The 17,914-nt window shown below is 37.1% G+C and overlaps 1 protein-coding gene across 1 annotated transcript in view; it reads left to right on the forward strand.

Annotated features, from left to right (window-relative positions):
• Positions 1-17,914, forward strand: part of ipo11 (importin 11) — a 170,908-nt gene that overhangs the window by 119,122 nt on the left and 33,872 nt on the right. The window contains exons 23-26 of the mRNA XM_079383422.1: positions 817-896; positions 2,608-2,688; positions 17,463-17,558; positions 17,666-17,779. Of these exons, the coding sequence (XP_079239548.1) occupies positions 817-896; positions 2,608-2,688; positions 17,463-17,558; positions 17,666-17,779 (371 nt within the window). The remainder of the gene's footprint in view (positions 1-816; positions 897-2,607; positions 2,689-17,462; positions 17,559-17,665; positions 17,780-17,914) is intronic.

A 17,914-nucleotide genomic window follows, 5' to 3' on the forward strand; every position in this document is an offset into this window, starting at 1 on the left:
TTATGTGCTTCACTAGAGCCCCAAAAGGAAAATAGGGAAGTTTGGAAAAGGGCTAATTAAAATTAATTGCATATACTGTATAGCTGAGAAAAGTCTCCATATGGACTTCATTCAAAGACATTACAATATTTTAATGAACACAATGAACAGACATCACAAAGTGGCTTTAGATTTCAGTATTTTATTTCCACATCAGTGAACAACAACAAAAAATGTTTTATATAATATTATTGTTCTAGCATTCATTTTTAATCTTTTAGTTGTAGTCTTATGGTTTTTAAAAGGATATTTATACTTCAAGGATGCATTAAATTAATCAAAAGTGACAGTAAATTTTTTTACATTTTAACAAAAAAAAATCTATTTCAAATAATTGTTCTTTTCAAATGTTTATTTTACAAAAAATATTGAGCAGCACAAATATTGTCAGCCTTGACATTGATAATATTTTTTCTTGAGCAGCATTGAGCAGTATTCTATCCATAATTAATCCCACTTAAACTAAAAAGATGTTGTTGTGTAAAGGTTTAAATACATGAAGGTCTACCACTGCGGTTGTTTCCTGTTGTCTTGTCTTCCGTCTGCAGGAGTGTGAGTTCTGGATGAGTCAGAGTTCCGGCGCAGAGTTGTCTGCTCCAGACTGATGTTTTGTTATATGAAATGTAACCATTTTCCTGTCTTTCCACACACAGCTTCTGTCTCCCTCACTGCTGGTGTTCATGTTCTCTCCTACCGGTCTATTTTTCTGTTATGTTATTATTGCTCTGTGATGTTGCTTCACCCTGGTATGGTTCTTATTTTGTTTCTCTATTTCAGAACTGAGCTCGGAGAACGTGCGCACATGCTTTCAGATCATCAATGCCTACATTTATCTCTCGGCTACAGATTTCTTACAGGTTGGTGGAAAAAAAAACTTCAAATAAGCAGGCATTCAAAGATGGGAATGGCTGTGTGAACTTAACCTTATTTGCACTTTCTCAAAAGATGAATGTGGCATAAATCTGAACAGACTAGTGTGTGATGTTTCAGTTTGAACTATATTTTTATAATGAGTGACTTCTACAGAGTTGTTCTTGCTTGCAGGACATTTTAAGCTCTGTAACTTAAAAAAAACAATACAATTCTATGCAACCTTTATAGATTTTGTGTACACAGTTGTAAGTAAATGAATAGAGTGTATAACCGGTTTGAAATAAAAGGTAAAGTAAGCTCAACTGAGGATGTTGACGTGTTGATATTTTTAACCATCCTCCTCTGAAAATTTGACATTATGAAAAGTAATGTTTTAACAAACATTTAAAGTCAAACAAACCGATCCTCAGAATTGATCACATTCATTGCTAATGTTGTCATTTTCAAAAAAGTGAATTTAAGGTCTCAGGAACAATCAATTAATCATGAATTAAAAGAGGATTCCCAAAACATTTCATTGTGAAACTTCTAATTGCATAATAGAAAAAAAATGATGAAGCATCTAGAATATTTCTCATAATTAAAAAAGAATAAATAAATTGAACTTTACATTAGAACAGACACTATTAAGTGAACAAATAGAAATTTTTGTTTACTTAATTTATGATGAAAGAGTGTTAACTAAAGATTTCCCCTTTTTATTACTTTTTAGTATTTTAATATTTTATTTAAGCAATAAGCCCTAAGAGGTTGGAAGAACTAAGTGGCATGACAATTAGTACATACATTGCTGCTTAAAAGTTTGTGAACCCCTTGCAGAATCTGTGAAAATGTGAGTAATTTTAACAAAATAAGAGAGATCATACAAAACGCGTGTTATTTTTATTTAGTACTGTCCTCCAGAAGGAAATACTGATGCTCCAGAAGGAAATACGATGCATTAAGAGCCGGGGGGGGCTGAAAACGTTTTGAATTGGAAGATCAAGGTAAATTGTACTTACTTTGACTTCCGGGAAACATGCAAGTATCTTCTGTTGCTTCCGAAAGGCAGTACTAAATGAAAACAATATTATAGTTCTACAAAATAAGAAAAATTTGGACATCTTCATCCTGTTCAAAAGTTTTCACCCCCCGACTCTTAATGCATCGTCTTTCCTTCTGGAGCATCAGTGAATGTTTGAACCTTTTTTAATAGTTGTTTGAGTCCCTCAATTGTCCTCAGTATGAAAAGATGGATCTCAAAATCAAACGGTCACTGCTGGAAAGGGTTCAAATAAGCAAAAGATGCTGAAAACCTGAAGATTCCACAGGACATGGAGGATTTTTTCTGAAGAACAGTGCTCAGGATAGTACTAAATAAGAAATAACATGTTTTTGTATGATCTGTCTTATTTTGTTAAAATTGCTCATGTTTTCACAGATTCTGTAAGGGATTCACAAACTTTCAAGCAGCACTGTATAAAATGAACACAGCAATAAAAAAATTATGTATTGATGATAAATAATAATCCTTCTGCCAAGCAATGTCATCAGCAATGCAATGTAATACTGATATATTACAAGTGAATGTTATTTTACAATGTCTTCAGCCAGTCGTAACCAAGGACTGAAACTATTTGTCTTATAACCAGATATGATGCACAGCATGACAGAAATGATTGTGCTTTGTTTTTACATGTGGTCAACTCTCTCTAGAACTATGCTGAAGCCCTTTGCAGATCTTTCTGTGAACTGCTGAGAGACATCACCACAGAAGGCCAAGTCCAGGTTCTGAAGGTACGACTCGATCCTTCCCCGCAAGGCTGTTTTGTGCTCGTCGTCTTGATGCTCTGTTGTGAAATGAAGTGCCCTGGCACTGCTGGAGAATAATGACTAGAAATCTCATTCCTCAACCCTGTCGTTTTGGTTTTGAGTAGTACAAAGTCTGCTCAGCTTTTTTTTTTGTTTTGAAGCCCTGCTCGACTTTGCTTGCTTAAGCTAATGCACTCGAGATCTTAGATCTGACAGAAGGGGCGTGCTTTTTGACACTGTTTCCACACAAACAGTTTGGGCAGACTTTGAAGAAATGATGAAAGGGCTACGTACGGGACCCCAATATTTTAATAACTTATTTTCAGCCATTTTAATTAATCAGTGTGACCAGTTGGACCTTGTAGCATAGATAATTATCATACAGGGGTCATACAGCTGAAGCCTGTCTGATGTGGGCTTCAAAGCGAGGTTCTTGTCCGCACTGCAGTTCCAGTTCTCTCTGGAGGAGGGGGGACAGATCGCTGTGGAACGGCTGCCAGGATGCTGCCATTAGAGATAAAGCTTTTCGTTTTGGCCTCCAGCTGCTCCTTCATAGGTTAGCAGATGCTCATCGGAGACCCCAAGCCAATTTGGAGCATAAAACGCGCTGGCGCCTCCGCAGGAAGAGCTGGAGTGCTAGAAAGAGCGACGTTACCAGAGCTTTTGGATATTTGTGTTAATATTAGTGTTGTATTGTGGCAGCGTTGTGTCATCACTTTAGGGCATTGTGAAACTTTTCTAATTAACTTTAGTAATTTTTCTCCCTCGATCTTGAGTAGCGTGGAGCGCAGGTGTGTGTGCACGTGTTTACCCGCTCCACATCTTCCATTGTGCCAATAGGCAGCATCTTTCCACGAGAGTGAAGGCAACTTTAATTAGAAAAAAATGAGCCCAAGGTTATCTGAGACGTACATGTATATTTTTTGACAGTTTGATAGAAAGCCTCTTTTGTGCCTTTTGATGGTGGGAATCTGCATGTACAAGACATCTGTTGAAAATAAAATGTTGGGTATGCTGGGAGAAAAATCGACAGCATTCTCACTCTGTTTAGATTGATTGTTACTGAATCCCTGTACATTATTCCTTCGGAACCAATTTTGGATGTCCTTTCGTCCTTACTTTGTCTTCTTATTTGTGGTCTTGTACAAGATAAACAATAAATAAATTAATTAAATGTACAGTCTTTACATTTTAAAATCAGAGATGTTTGATCTTCTGATCAATAGTTTTGCATCATTTACTTACCCCCCACCCCCCCACCCCAATGTCATTCTGTTTTTTTCCTCCGTTACATAAAACAATATTTTGGGTAGAATGTCTAAGCGCCTCTTTTCCATATAATGAAAGTAGATGGTAAAGTTGTCAATAAGATGCATGTGCTATTTATTCTTCTGAAACCATACAAACAGAATATGCTTTAATTTTTTGTGAAATCTCCTGAAAAAGGATCCTTCAGAAATAATTTTCATATACTGATTTGGTGCTTAACATTTCTTATCAATGTTGAAAACTTATTTTTTCAGGATCCTTTGATGAATAGAAAGTTCAAAAGATCTTAAGTAGCATGCTCCAACATTTTGTAACATTGTTACAAAAGTCTAAAAAGGACTTTACTGACAATTTTATTCAGTTAACTGATTAAAATAATTTTCTTTAATAAAAACAATTTCTGAACTTTCTGAAAGGTAGTGTAAATTCAGTATGTTTCTCACGAAGATGGCGAATGTCTTCAGAAGACTTATATTAATAGCACATAAGTCATAAAAAAGATTTATGATACTACATCCTTTTTGTATTTTGCCAATATAAATCATCATTCACTTTCACTCTAGAAAAAGCAGCATGAATATTTTGATTAATATCTCATTTCGTGAATAATTTAGTATTGCAGCTTTAGACTGAATAAATAACTTTGTGATGTGGTGAACTGTTCTTAAGGATTAATAAGTTAACATTTCATGAGTCCCTACATATCAAACAACCTGTCAGACCTGCACTCCTCCATTTGCTACTCTACATGGGAACTGTTCTGAATGCATTAAAGCATCTGTGTAGGCAGTGAAAGTCTCAGACGTGTGGGCAGCCATTCGATTAACCTCACCGAGGATCCCCTGCCTTCTTACACCGCAGGTAGCATGTTTGGTACGTAAATCATTGGGTCCATGGACAAGAGCTTTGTAACTCTCTAATTGACTGTTCATTTAAATCAGCAATATCTGGTGGCACTGCTATCTCTTTATTGACATTTTTAATTAATACAGAAAGAAGGGGCCATCTCAGTAAAATTAGTTTGGAGAGATGTCTCTGAAGTCAGAGGCTAAAGGACAATGAGAGATGGCAGGCCATTTAATTGTCTAACGGGGTGCACAGATCAAGGACTATACAGTTCATGTCCTTTTATGACAGAAATCACCTTTGTCGAGAGGAACAAATTTTAAGGCACTTCTGTTAAGAGTACTCAAAAATCAGATAGAGATGTTGCTCACCATGTTGATAGGATTTGCCAGACTTAAAGTGATAGTTCAGCTAAAAATTAAAAGTCTGTCATCATTTATTCACCCACATTTTTTCAAACTTGACATCTCTGTCAGTTGAATAAAAGGAGAAAATATGTGCAGATTTTTTTTGATTCTATGCAATTTCAATGAATGTGAACCAAAGCTTTCAAGCTTTGTTCCATGGAAGAAGCAAAAACATAGTTTACAATAACATGAGGGTGAATAAATGGCAGAATTTAAAGTTTCATCTGAACTATTCTTTAAAAAACTGTATGTCTGTATGTCAGGCTAGCTTGAATGATTTCAGTAAGGTTTAGGAAAATGTTTTTGGCCTTCTATCCGCCCTGGCCAGGACATCCGCAGGGAAACATGTGGTAGTTAGTGATTGATTTGAAGAGCAAACTTTGCAGCTGGAGCCAAGTACAAGTGGGAGCCCGTAGGGGCGTCCTTGGATGCTCACACACACTGACCACCAGCTTGTGGACTGTCATTGCCCAGATCCTCCTCTGAGAAACATTCTTACAACTACTTACAGAACTGATGTGGTTTGTGTATTTCTATATGATGGATAGCAAAGGAATGTTCAGAATTCAAGCTGAATCAATAGTTGTAGCATGCAGTTACCTCGAGAAATTGTTTTGACTCATCCCTCATTTTTTTAAGCAAAAATGCTGGTTACAGTTACATTTGCTAATAAACGTTCATTCTATATGTTTCAGAAATCTTTCTGTTTTCTTGTTAGTCTAAAGACAGCTTATATTGAAGTCAATCTGCCAAAATGACTAAACACTGCCTCTGCAGAAGAAGATCGCCTGCTTCTACATCACTGCCTGTTTAGCCCCGCCCACTGATTTGCCCATGTAGTGTAATTAACGAGAGCAGAAAACGCAGGTCTATGCAGAAACCAATTGGTAAACGATATTTAATTGTTTATTCTTAACAAATTTCCAGACCACATCAGTAAGGAAATGGTCCTTTGTTCACTACATTTTACCACGGATTAGCTTACAAACAAGGCACAAATTGGTGCAGGATTTTTATAAAGATTGAAACTAAAATATATCGTCCGATATCGCACCACACAAGTGTGAGCAACTGTTTTCATTATGTGGTCACTATTGCTTTGTCTGTTATTACCGATTGTTTGACATGTAGGCTACTGATATGTACTCTATGAAGGATGTAGGCTGCCAAACATACACAACTGTTAAGACCCGTTCACATCAAGGACGATAACTATAAAGATAGCGAATAAGATATAGTTCTAAAATAGTCTTCAATATTAAAGAATAGCAGAGTCCAGACAGCTATAATGATAAAGGCACAAAGAAATGATATCCTTGGAATCACTTTCAGAATGATTTTTTTTCTTTAGCTGATAAACGATAAAAACATTGACACCCAATCAAAATCCTGTTATAACGAGCTTGGGAATTTAAAACGGCAGACGAGCATGTGCTGAGAATAAACAGACAATATAATGCGCTGTTGTGGACGCTAATATCAGTATCTTTATTGTTGTTGTCCTTGGTGTGAACAGGCCTTTAGCCAATCATAGCAGTGGGCATTTACTTCCAGGTTTACTATCCACCACGCCAATTCAAACAGAGCGTTCTGATGAGGGGGGTTAAAAACTGGACAGAAAAAAGCCTATTATTTTAAAATTGTTTTTTTGATGAAAAAATCTTGATAACATAAGTGGACCTCAGAACAGTTAAAAAAAACCAAGGCAGTTCATGACCCCTTTAAAAAAAAAAGTGTTTACAGTAATATGCAAAATGTAAGTCAGTAAATGTAAGTGAACCTCAAAACAGTAAAGTGTACCCAAGTATTTTTACATTTTGTTTTCCTGTTTCTTTTTATTAGTGTTATATCAGAGCGTATTGTATTTGACCCATTGCTCAATAGTTGGTGAAATGGAGATGCACAGTGTTGCCATCTTAGGTAAGCTTAGCAGACCCCTTTAGCAACTTTTTTTCCCCCTTCAAAAAAGCACCCAAACCTTATTTTGTTTCTGAGAATCGCCGGTACAGCCTCGCAAGCGTGAGGTCTTGCTGTCCCAGCGCGCGCACGCACCTCTCTCTCTCTCTCTCTCTCTCTCTCTCTCTCTCTCTCTCTCTCTCTCTCTCTCTCTGTGCGTGTGCTCTGTTTAGCGGAAGGGAGAGCTGGTTATGTAGTCTTAATGGGTCAAGTTTCAATCACTATTTCATATTCATTCCGTTGTCTTACAACAGAAACAGTAAAATATATAAATGAAAACAGTTTTATTGAGAATTTAGCTGCATCAAAATACAGTATGTGGGCACAGAAAAGGAAACAAATGCAATAAATAATATAGGCATATTTTGCATGTTCAGAAGAAGTGAGCTACCATGTGTGCAAAAATGTAAACGGGGTTGTGCAAGTAAATTGTTCAGAGCAAAGAAAGAGAAGTAATGGGAACAATGGGAATGCTAGATTTCTTATAGACAACAAGTTCTTTGAAAAACATCTATGACCTTTGAAACATGTCTAGTTTTCATGCTCTGTGTTGAGTATGGTTTCAATAATAATAAACATACATTTGCATAAAGCAGCCATATTTGTCCATGCCCATGTTTATTAGAGTATTAAAAACTTAAATAGTTTAAGGTACATTTACAACAAATAAAAATGTGCGATTAATTGTGACTAATCGCGAGTTAACTCATGACAATCATGCGATTAATCGTGATTAAATATTTTAATCGATTGACAGCCCTACTTTTTATGCTTTGAAAAAGAAAGTGGCGTATTTCCCACAGCAGTTGGGAAGGCTGTGCCAGCTCAAGCTTTCTACTCCATCACGGCTGTAATCCAGACACATTAGACGCATTCATTTATTCATGTTGTTTCTAGATTACCCTTCTGTAGTCACTTAAGTAAAGTTCGGCTCTATGTGCCAGTCTGTTTGTGCACCAGTGACTTGAAGAAGAAAAATGAAATCTGTAGCGCACCTTGAGGGAGCAGTTCATCCTGCATCCTGTCAAAGTGAGGCTGGAATAGGAGGGTAATGGCCTTGGGCTGCCAAGATCCCTTCTCAAGCCAATGCATAGTCTGACAACAGAATTCACACAACTACAAGCTCCTCTTACCCTCTTTCAGAACAGCTAATATGGAAGCAGAATAATGACAATAGTTTTTGAAACAAAGCATGCTGAATTCCACAAATCGAAAAAAGATGCATTGCAATTAACAGTGCTTGCATTTTAATGCATTGTATTTCCAGGACTTGCATTTTCAGGTCCTGAAATTTAACATAGTTGTTTATTTAAGCTGTGAATATTTCAATTAAAAATATTTCACACACATTTTCATAATTAAAAATTGTTACATATTTACCTTCCAGAATTCACTTCCAAAATATTCAGTCTGTTTAAAAATACGATGTATGATATTCGACAGGCAAATTTTGGACATTTTATTTCACTTTCCAAATTTGCTGTCACAAATTCAGTGGTTAAAATTCGGCAGAAAATTCAGCGTTGCACATCCGGGATCCGCAGGAATATCAGTAGAGCACTGATGCATGATCTCCAGCTGATGTCAGTTGCTCACCAGCAGGTGGCGCAAGCGGCTGTTGATGAAGGCCATATGTGGATCAAGTCATTCATTTACAAAAACTGATTTGCAGATATGGAGCAAGCGCTAAGTAGAAGTTTTGATTATCGGGCCCAGTATAAATGTGGAAAAACTGATTGTGTCTGTTTAATTTAACATCTTTGCTGTTTCCCGTAGCCTACATGTACTACAGCTACAGCCTACAGCTGTAGCTGTACCTAAAGCCTACAGCTTTCTCTACCACAAAGGAGATTATAATGCCCTTTTACCCAACGCTAAAGTACAGAAATAACATTACATCTGAGGAAGACATATATTGCTTTCGGTTGCTTAGTTTCTGTAACTTTGTATCATGGCTTGTGTGGCGCTGTGTTGTAATACTGGGGTTCCCCTCATACGTCACACTCCAGGCAGGGTTTCTGCAGGATTTTTAAGCTCAAATTTAAGACTTTTTAAGACCTGCACAAATACAAATTAATACCATATGAGCGGGGTAGGGCAATGCCTATAGTACCATATTAAACTGTAAAAAGTATAATTTACAATTATACAAGTTTTCACAAAAATAAAACGTTTTCTAAAATTATAACCTTTACATTTCAGCCTTTAAACCATTTTTAAGAAAATGGATAAGTCAAAAGTATTAATAATATTGATTTTACCAATTGTTATCAATAAATTATTATATAAATTAAATAACATGAATTAGGGATTTTATCTAACGATAATTAGATGATATTTTGCTGAGTCTTTTCCAACATGTTTTATGGGCATTTTTACCTTTTAAGCCATTTTTTTCTAAAAGTGTGCATCATCTTTTGAGTCAAATTCTTGCATTTCGGCTGTTACCAAGCAAATGAAATCAGTATCAACAAAATGTATCTTTGCAATGCATCTGAAGTAACATTTAGATGCATTTACACAATGTTTAATGCAGCTCAGAGGGACGTAGAATGCTAACCTGCAGTTACAAATGCATAAATAATGTTTTGATATTTGAGACATAAAACATTGAAAACTGATGTTTGAAATTATTTAAAAAAAAATGAAGATACTTTAATGTGATATTAAAACGGCCAATAGGTGGCAGTAAGTCAGCGTTAATAAGGGCGTCATTGCGATAGAACCGAATCATTTAAAAGGTTGATTCATTCATGAACTAATCACCGTCATGTTGCTCAGAGACACAAAACAGTGCTGTAGCTGTGTTTTGAATTAATTTTGTTGGAGAAATAGAGTAAATCAGGAAATATGGTGTCTAAACCGTAAGTCTCTTAATATTAACTTCTTGTTTATTGATCTGTTGCATAAAATCAATATCACATTTGTAACCATGCTTATTTTTTGAGGGGGAAAAAATTGCACTGTTCGTGTGATATTAACTATATGAAATGATATAAATATAGGCTATACATTTTTCTGCCCCCCATATCTTAAATTATGTGATCATTCTAAATGTATTTTAACCCTTTAACGCGTACGATCACACCGGTGTGATCAGTCTTGGCTGGTCCCTGGAGCGTACGATCACACCGGTGTGATCAGTCTTGGCTGGTCCCTGGAGCGTACGATCACACCGGTGTGATCAGTCTTGGCTGGTCCCTGGAGCGTACGATCACACCGGTGTGATTAGAACCTTCAGTGAGTCACGTCATCAACTGCTGAATTCAAATCTGCTTCCGCGCGTTGGCTGCCGAGCGCTTGTCATATTATCACAAATATTCAGTGTTTTCAACCATATAATGCTTATTTTAGGTTTCAGACATTTAAAAACACATAAGTACCAGCAAAACCATACATTTATAGTTTGTAAAATACACGCTGATGTCTATGGAAGCAGCAATAATGATCGTTACAAATATAATCTGACAACGTTTTATTGATATCATATACAGATTGTGTAGATAACTTTAAAGTTTACTCTGCTCTTCTCCCAGTTTAACCGGAGACTTACTTTAAGGTTTTTCGGGAAGAGAGGATGAATTTACATGGTCTTATTCCCACAGCTCGGATTCAGCGCGAACAAACATGGCAGCGCCCATCACCCGGTATAGATCAACTAACACGGTCATTATAAAAGTATTTAAACTACCAAATAAATTTACTTGCACATATTTGAGAATCGGAATATCAGATATTTCATAATATTGTGAGTATGTTTGTGAATATTAATAATAAAAAAAGGAAAAAACGAAGTAAAAGCGATCCATGTGTCATACAGCGCGGTGTTTCACATGACAAGCACGACGCGTCGCCATGGAAACAATGAGGCTATACATTCGAAAATAACGGTCGCCTGAATAAACTCACGCTGGGGGCTCAGATAGAATATTTTAAACTCACGTGTGAAAAGGTTAATAGACTGAATCGTGCAATAGTTTAACCTATGTTAACGGATTCATTCTCTGCCAGCAGGTGTCGCGTTTGGCTGAAATATAACAGTTTTCCTGGTAAAGAGTTAATCGTCACATTCAGCCATATCGCAATTCTTGTCTTTCCGTCTCAAAATTTAAGACCCCTTGAAATAATAAAGACTTTCTTGTACAATTTAAGATTTTTAAGGCCTTAAATTTGATACAACTAAATTTAAGACCCGACGGAAACCCTGTCCAGGATTCCCCAACGACATGTAACGCGCCTCAGTCAACTAATACAGTGATATAAGACCTCAGATCACTTTACTTATGATTATGTGAACTATATCGACAGTTAAGCAGATGTAGAATATGAACGAACGCGCAAGGATTCACGCTGTTTCCCTCAGAATCGGTTAAAGGAAACACATTACGCAGCTCAGTAGTGCACTGAGACAATGACAGCTATTATTAGGCTTGTTTGAGATGCGCCTCGCCTCGTCTGAAGTGTAGGCGAGAGTAGGTGACAGGAGTGAAATAAGCGCCGTCAAGATGGACAGTTCTGACCTCTCGAAGTAGATACCTACAGATACTTACGAGATCAAAGGCGGATATAGCGATATTCTCACTCATGTGCTGTGCTGCTGATAAACGTGATACCCTACCTACCACATGTCGGATTGTGCAGTCGAGCAGTTGCTCTCCACCGGTGACAACTGAGCTCGACTGCACAATCCGACACAGCCGCCTCGCCATCGCGAGAAAAACTAATAAATAATAACATATTTTTAAATAAATAAATAAAAAGTGTCCAAGTTACGTCCGCCTTGTTCTGATGTCATGCTGACCTGTGCCAAAAAACTCTTGCGACGGCTAAAGTGTTTTATTTATTTTTTTTTAAATCTGATTTCATGTGATTTTGTATTTATTTTAAATTATGCTTGCATATTCCCAAACTATGACTGTGCGATCCCTGTGTGAGATATGTGATTGTTGTCATATATTATATTTTTATAAAAATCTAAAATACATGTTCTGATGTATTGTCAATATAGTTCGCATAAACATCAGTAAAGTGTATTCTCTTATATCTCTGTATTAGTTGACTGAGGCGCGTTACGCGTCGTTGGGGAATCCTGGAGTGTGACGTATGAGGGGAACCCCAGTATTACAGCACAGCGCCACACAAGCCATGATACAAAGTTACAGAAACTAAGCAACCAAAAGCAATATATGTCTTCCTCAGATGTAATGTTATTTCTGTACTTCAGCGTTGGGTAAAAGGTAGGGCTGCATGGTTCTTTGATTAGCGGTAAATCTCCATCACCTGCTTTCAGATGGACCGGCATTTAATACACGGAGCCGTAGTTCGCTGTTAAACCACGCAAAATGGTGATGGAGATTTACCGCTACTCAAAGAACCGGCTTTACTGATGAGATGCGCATGATAATAGCATGCGATTAATCGTGCAGCCCTAGTAAAAGGGCATTATAATCTCCTTTGTGGTAGAGAAAGCTGTAGGCTATGGGAAACAGCAAAGATGTTAAATTAAACATAGACACAATCAGCCACGTTTATACTGGCCCCGATAATCAAAACTTCTACCTACCTTGCTCCATTTCTGCAAATCAGTTTTTGTAAATGAATGACTTGATCCACATATAGCTTTCATCAACAGCCGCTTGCGCCACCTGCTGGTGAGCAACTGACATCAGCTGGAGATCATGCATCGGTGCTCTACTGATATTCCTGCGGATCCCGGATGTGCAACGCTGAATTTTCTGCCGAATTTTAACCACTGAATTTGTGACAGCGAATTTGGAAAGTGAAATAAAATGACCGAAATTTGCCTGTCGAATATCATACATCGTATTTTTAAACAGACTGAATATTTTGGAAGTGAATTCTGGAAGGTGAATATGAATTATTGAATTTTTAATTATGAAAATGTGTGTGAATATTCACAGCTTAAATAAACAACTATGTTAAATTTCAGGACCTAAAAATGCAAGTCCTGGAAAAATACAAAGCATTAAAATTCAAGCACTGTTAACTGCAATGCATCTTTTTTCGATTTGTGGAATTCAGCATGCTTTGTTTCAAAAACTATTGTCATTATTCTGCTTCCATAAGCTAGGCAATTTCACATCATTGAAAATTAGTTGGTTTTCCTCAAGGTCAGAAGTGTGCAGCAGGGCTTGGTGATATATATATATATAGAATATTTATGATATATTCGATCTGATTTTTCTTGAGATAAAATATTAAACAGAGTTTCACAAATTAACAGTAATGTAATGTGCTTTTTATTTGCCCATTCCATTTGCCAAAGGCCATCCCAGTAGGCTTGTTCCAGGCCTTCTCCTTCATGTTATGTTTGTGTGTATATATATATATATATATATATATATATATATATATATATATATATATATATATATACAGGGTTCGTACGGTCATGAAAAACCTGGAAAAGTCATGGAATTTTAAAGCAGCAATTTCCAGGCCTGGAAAAGTTTTGGAAAAATAAATAAACCCAGAAAGTTTTGGAAAAGTCATGGAAATCTATTTCACAAATCTCTGTATAATTATATTATACAGATCTGTATAATCTGTACAATAGAATTATGTTTAATCAGGTTCGGTGCGGGATTGCGCATAGGCTATATCGCATTGTTTTACTCATTCCCGCAGCATTCGACTTTAAAATGATGGATATTCACACATTTATTCAATAGCCTGTTGCATATAGGTTTGATGAGTAAGTGAATCCACACAGAGTATCAGATGAAATCGGTAATTTGAAAACCGCGTGAGTGATTCAGCTGTACCGCGTCTTCTCTCTTTGACTGTCTCTTATAGCGGCTTCTCATCTGCGCATCTCGTCACTAAAGAGCTGCTGCACGCTGCGATACAAGACTTTCGCTCGCGTTTCGATACAGTTGACAGAATTGTCACTTGCCTAATCGGGTCATTGTTGCATCGATACAAAAATTTAGCCTATTATTTATTTGCACGTCTTTTTAAGCCATTCGGTACTCGCACGCTCCACAGGCGGTTTCCCGTGCGCTCAGTCACGTCCAAAGGGCACGTGTATAAAGCTATTTTTTACAATCTATGGTATAAAGCCGACTTGCGAGAACCAAACTGAGTTTGGTATCAAACAAGCTCAGTAGAACCCTGCACAGGCCTCAAACATATGCCCTAGTCATCCCTTGTGCGGCATGATTACCCGAGTCCGACTGGAACCCGTGTCTTTTTTCTCTTTCTCTCTTCCCCATTACACAGCTGCTGTTGTAGCCATTAAAATAGTTCAGTTTCATTTTAATGGCAAAGTGGTTATATTTATTTTTGTTTCTTTATAAGTTAATTTAAAAACAAATGTTTGGAACAATTTTTTATTTTAAATTCAGGTTTTTGTTTTTAAAGTAGCCTAACGACCAAACGGCCAGCAGCAGACAGTGAGTTAGCCAATGTTTGATCAATTTAGCCTTCTCAAACCACCTGACTAAAATAAAATCTATATATAAAATACTTAAAAAAGCATATCACAATGTTAGTTTAAACGTTTAACCTAGACAAATGTGTACTATTAGGTGCGTATCGTTTGTGCGGACAGTGGAGGCTTTGCAGGACATTTATTTGTGTGCACTCACAATATCAACATACGTTTTTTAAAAACAAACAAGATGGGCTTTCTGCCATCTCGGTCTTGAGCAGAAGCGCTTTACAAAAATGAACCGAAACTCAGCGAATATTCTATTCCTCCTGGCCCTGACACATTCATCATGGTAATTACTTGCTGGGGTTTTGTGGCAAGCTTTATTGCGTGCACTTTAACACAGAACTCTTCCAGCACTTGCTGCTGCTGCTGCTGGCAGGACACTAAACACAGTCGAGCCGCTCTTGACAGTCGCGGTAGCACGGTCTCGTGGTGTTTCCACCAGCGCGGCAAATCCTTTTCATCACCGTAATATTTGATGGATATCTAAAATATAAAAATAAGGAGGAAGCCTAAAACAAGCCCAATGCCCAGCCGTGTCTGAGCTATGACATGAAAATTGTCCTGAAGCCGTAAATAAGTCGGGGCCTGTCGGGCTCGGGCTGAAATGCAAGGCTCTAAAGCACAGCTTGTTGCGTTTAAGCGGCAAAAATACACACAAAATTATGTTAAAATGGCCATTCTGGCGAGTAAGCACTGTCGTGTTTTAACTCTTTAACAGTTGCGAAAGAGAAAAGTTTCCAAAGCGAAATTCAGGTCCTGTGTTTAACAGAGTTAAATTATAATATTCAGTGATATGATACGTTCTCTGTGTGGAGTAACATCTGGCGCAGTTGCTGCGTGTACTTATTATTAAAACAGAGAAAGCAAACAATAGCATTAGTCATTAATTTTAGTTAATGCTATGATAATTTGAACAGATTTTTATTCTTATTGTAAAATAATGGAACATTAGGTCATGAATATTGTCTCAAAAGTCATGGAGAAGTCATGGAAAAGTCATGGAAATTTATTGGTAAAAATGTGTATGAACCCTGTATATATATATATATATATACAGTGCCCTCCAAAAGTATTGGAACAGTAAAGACAAAATTGCTCTGTTGGCTGTGGAGTCAAGACATTTACAAATATGATTAAAAGATGAATATGACACAAAACTACAGAATGTCACATTTTATTATTGGGTGATTCAACACAGATGTTTTACCAGCTAAGAAGTTCAGCACTTTTAGAGTTTCATCCCTCTATCTGATGTGAGCATAAGTATTGGAACAGTTGCCTCACAGGTCTTTCTAAGTGATCAGCTGTGTCCTGTTGCATTAATTCTTCAGATATTAAAAGCAGGGAATGTGTTGTATCAGTTATATCCATTACTTCTGCATTCTGAATCTTGCATTCGATGATGACACACACAAACCAGGATGAAGATGAGGGAGCTGACTTTGAGAGAAAATCAAGCAATTTGGATGCTAAAAGAAATGAGGGATTTAATTAGAACTATAGCAGAAACAAAGGGCATGAAGAAATCAAGAGTTTGGAAACCACCAGCAACCAACAACGACCTTATCAGCTAATAAAACAACAGTAGTTGATGACAGACAAATCATAAAAGCTGTGAAAATGAATCCTAAAAGACATGTCTGTAAATTCACCAACAACTTCCAGAAAGCTGGAGTGATACTCTGACTATCTACTGTCCTCAGGAGACTTTGACAGAATTACAGATGCTACACAGCAAGATGCAAACCTCTGACCAGCACCAAAAACAGAAAGGCAAGATTAGAGTTTGCAAAAAAGCACAAAGGTGAGCCAGAATAGTTTTGGAACTGTGTTTATGGACCGATGAGACAAAGATTAACCTTTATCTAAGTGATGGGAAAGCAAAAATGTGGAGAGAAAAAAGGGAACTGCAAATGATCCCAAGCATACAGCCTCATCTGTAAAGCATGGTGGAGGTGGTGTCATGGCATGGGTATGCATGGCTGTCTCTGGAACAGGCCCTCTCAACTTTACTGATGACTATGATGTATGATGGCAGTAGCAGAATTAATTTGGAAGGGTACAAAACCATCTTGCCTACCAATATTCAAGAAAATGCCACCAGATTCATTGGGATATATATATATATATATACTGAACAAAATTATAAATGCAACACTTTTGTTTTTGCCCCCGTTTTTCATGACCTGAACTCAAAGATCTAAGACTTTTTCTATGTACACAAAAGGCCTATTTCTCTCAGTTATTGTTCACAAATCTGTCTAAATCTGTGTTAGTGAGCACTTCTCCTTTGCCGAGATAATCCATCCACCTCACAGGTGTGGCATATCAAGATGCTGATTAGACAGCATGATTATTGCACAGGTGTGCCTTAGGTTGGCCACAATAAAAGGCCACTCTAAAATGTGCGGTTTTACTGTATTGGTGGGGTCCGAAAACCAGTCAGTATCTGGTGTGACCACCATTTGCCATCTCCTTCGCATAGAGTTGATCAGGTTGTTGATTGGTTGTTCAGTGCATATATGTGTATATATATATTAGACATGTTTTTACTTCATTTTCCTCCATAGTGTTATAATTAACATACCGCCCAAGTTATGTGGAACCCATGTTTTTAATGTTTTTGCAGAAAACAAAACATAATGCAGTATGAAGGTTTTGATTTCACACTGTGGATAAACAGTTGAACATCTAACAGAGGAATTTAAAGATGAGCGTTCAAATCGTTCACAACCATTTTGAGTACTTGGAAATTTTAGGCTGTTAAACTTCCAATTTCTACTCTTGCCCACTTTAATTATCTTTCCTTTCGTTTCTTACAGGTTGTTGAAATTGCCATAAAAGTAAGTCCTGTATTGGGCTCCCATATGTTTCAGCCTCTTCTGCCAGTTGTGTTACGGGGGATAGTTGAAGGCGAAGTGAGTGTGAACACAGTACCGTCTATTACAGTATTCTTATTGTACTCGGTGAAAATGTACTGTTTCCAGTTTTTATTGTTTACACGTGCTTGTGTGTTTGACTACAGAGATATCCTGTGGTTATGTCTACATACCTGGGAGTGACAGGTCGGATTCTCCTGCAGAATTCAGGCTTTTTCACATCACTTCTCACTCAAATGGCTGTGGAATTCAACCAGGAGGTAAGGATGAATGCCAGGCCACACTATAGAGCAGTGCATTATAAAACTGCTAGTTTTGATGCAAAAACACCTGTTCACTTAATTGCACTGTAAAAATATTTACAATAACATTTAAATAAAACAAAGATTATTGGT

Source organism: Barbus barbus, assembly GCF_936440315.1.
Source record: "Barbus barbus genome assembly, chromosome: 28".
Taxonomy (NCBI): Eukaryota; Metazoa; Chordata; class Actinopteri; order Cypriniformes; family Cyprinidae; genus Barbus; species Barbus barbus.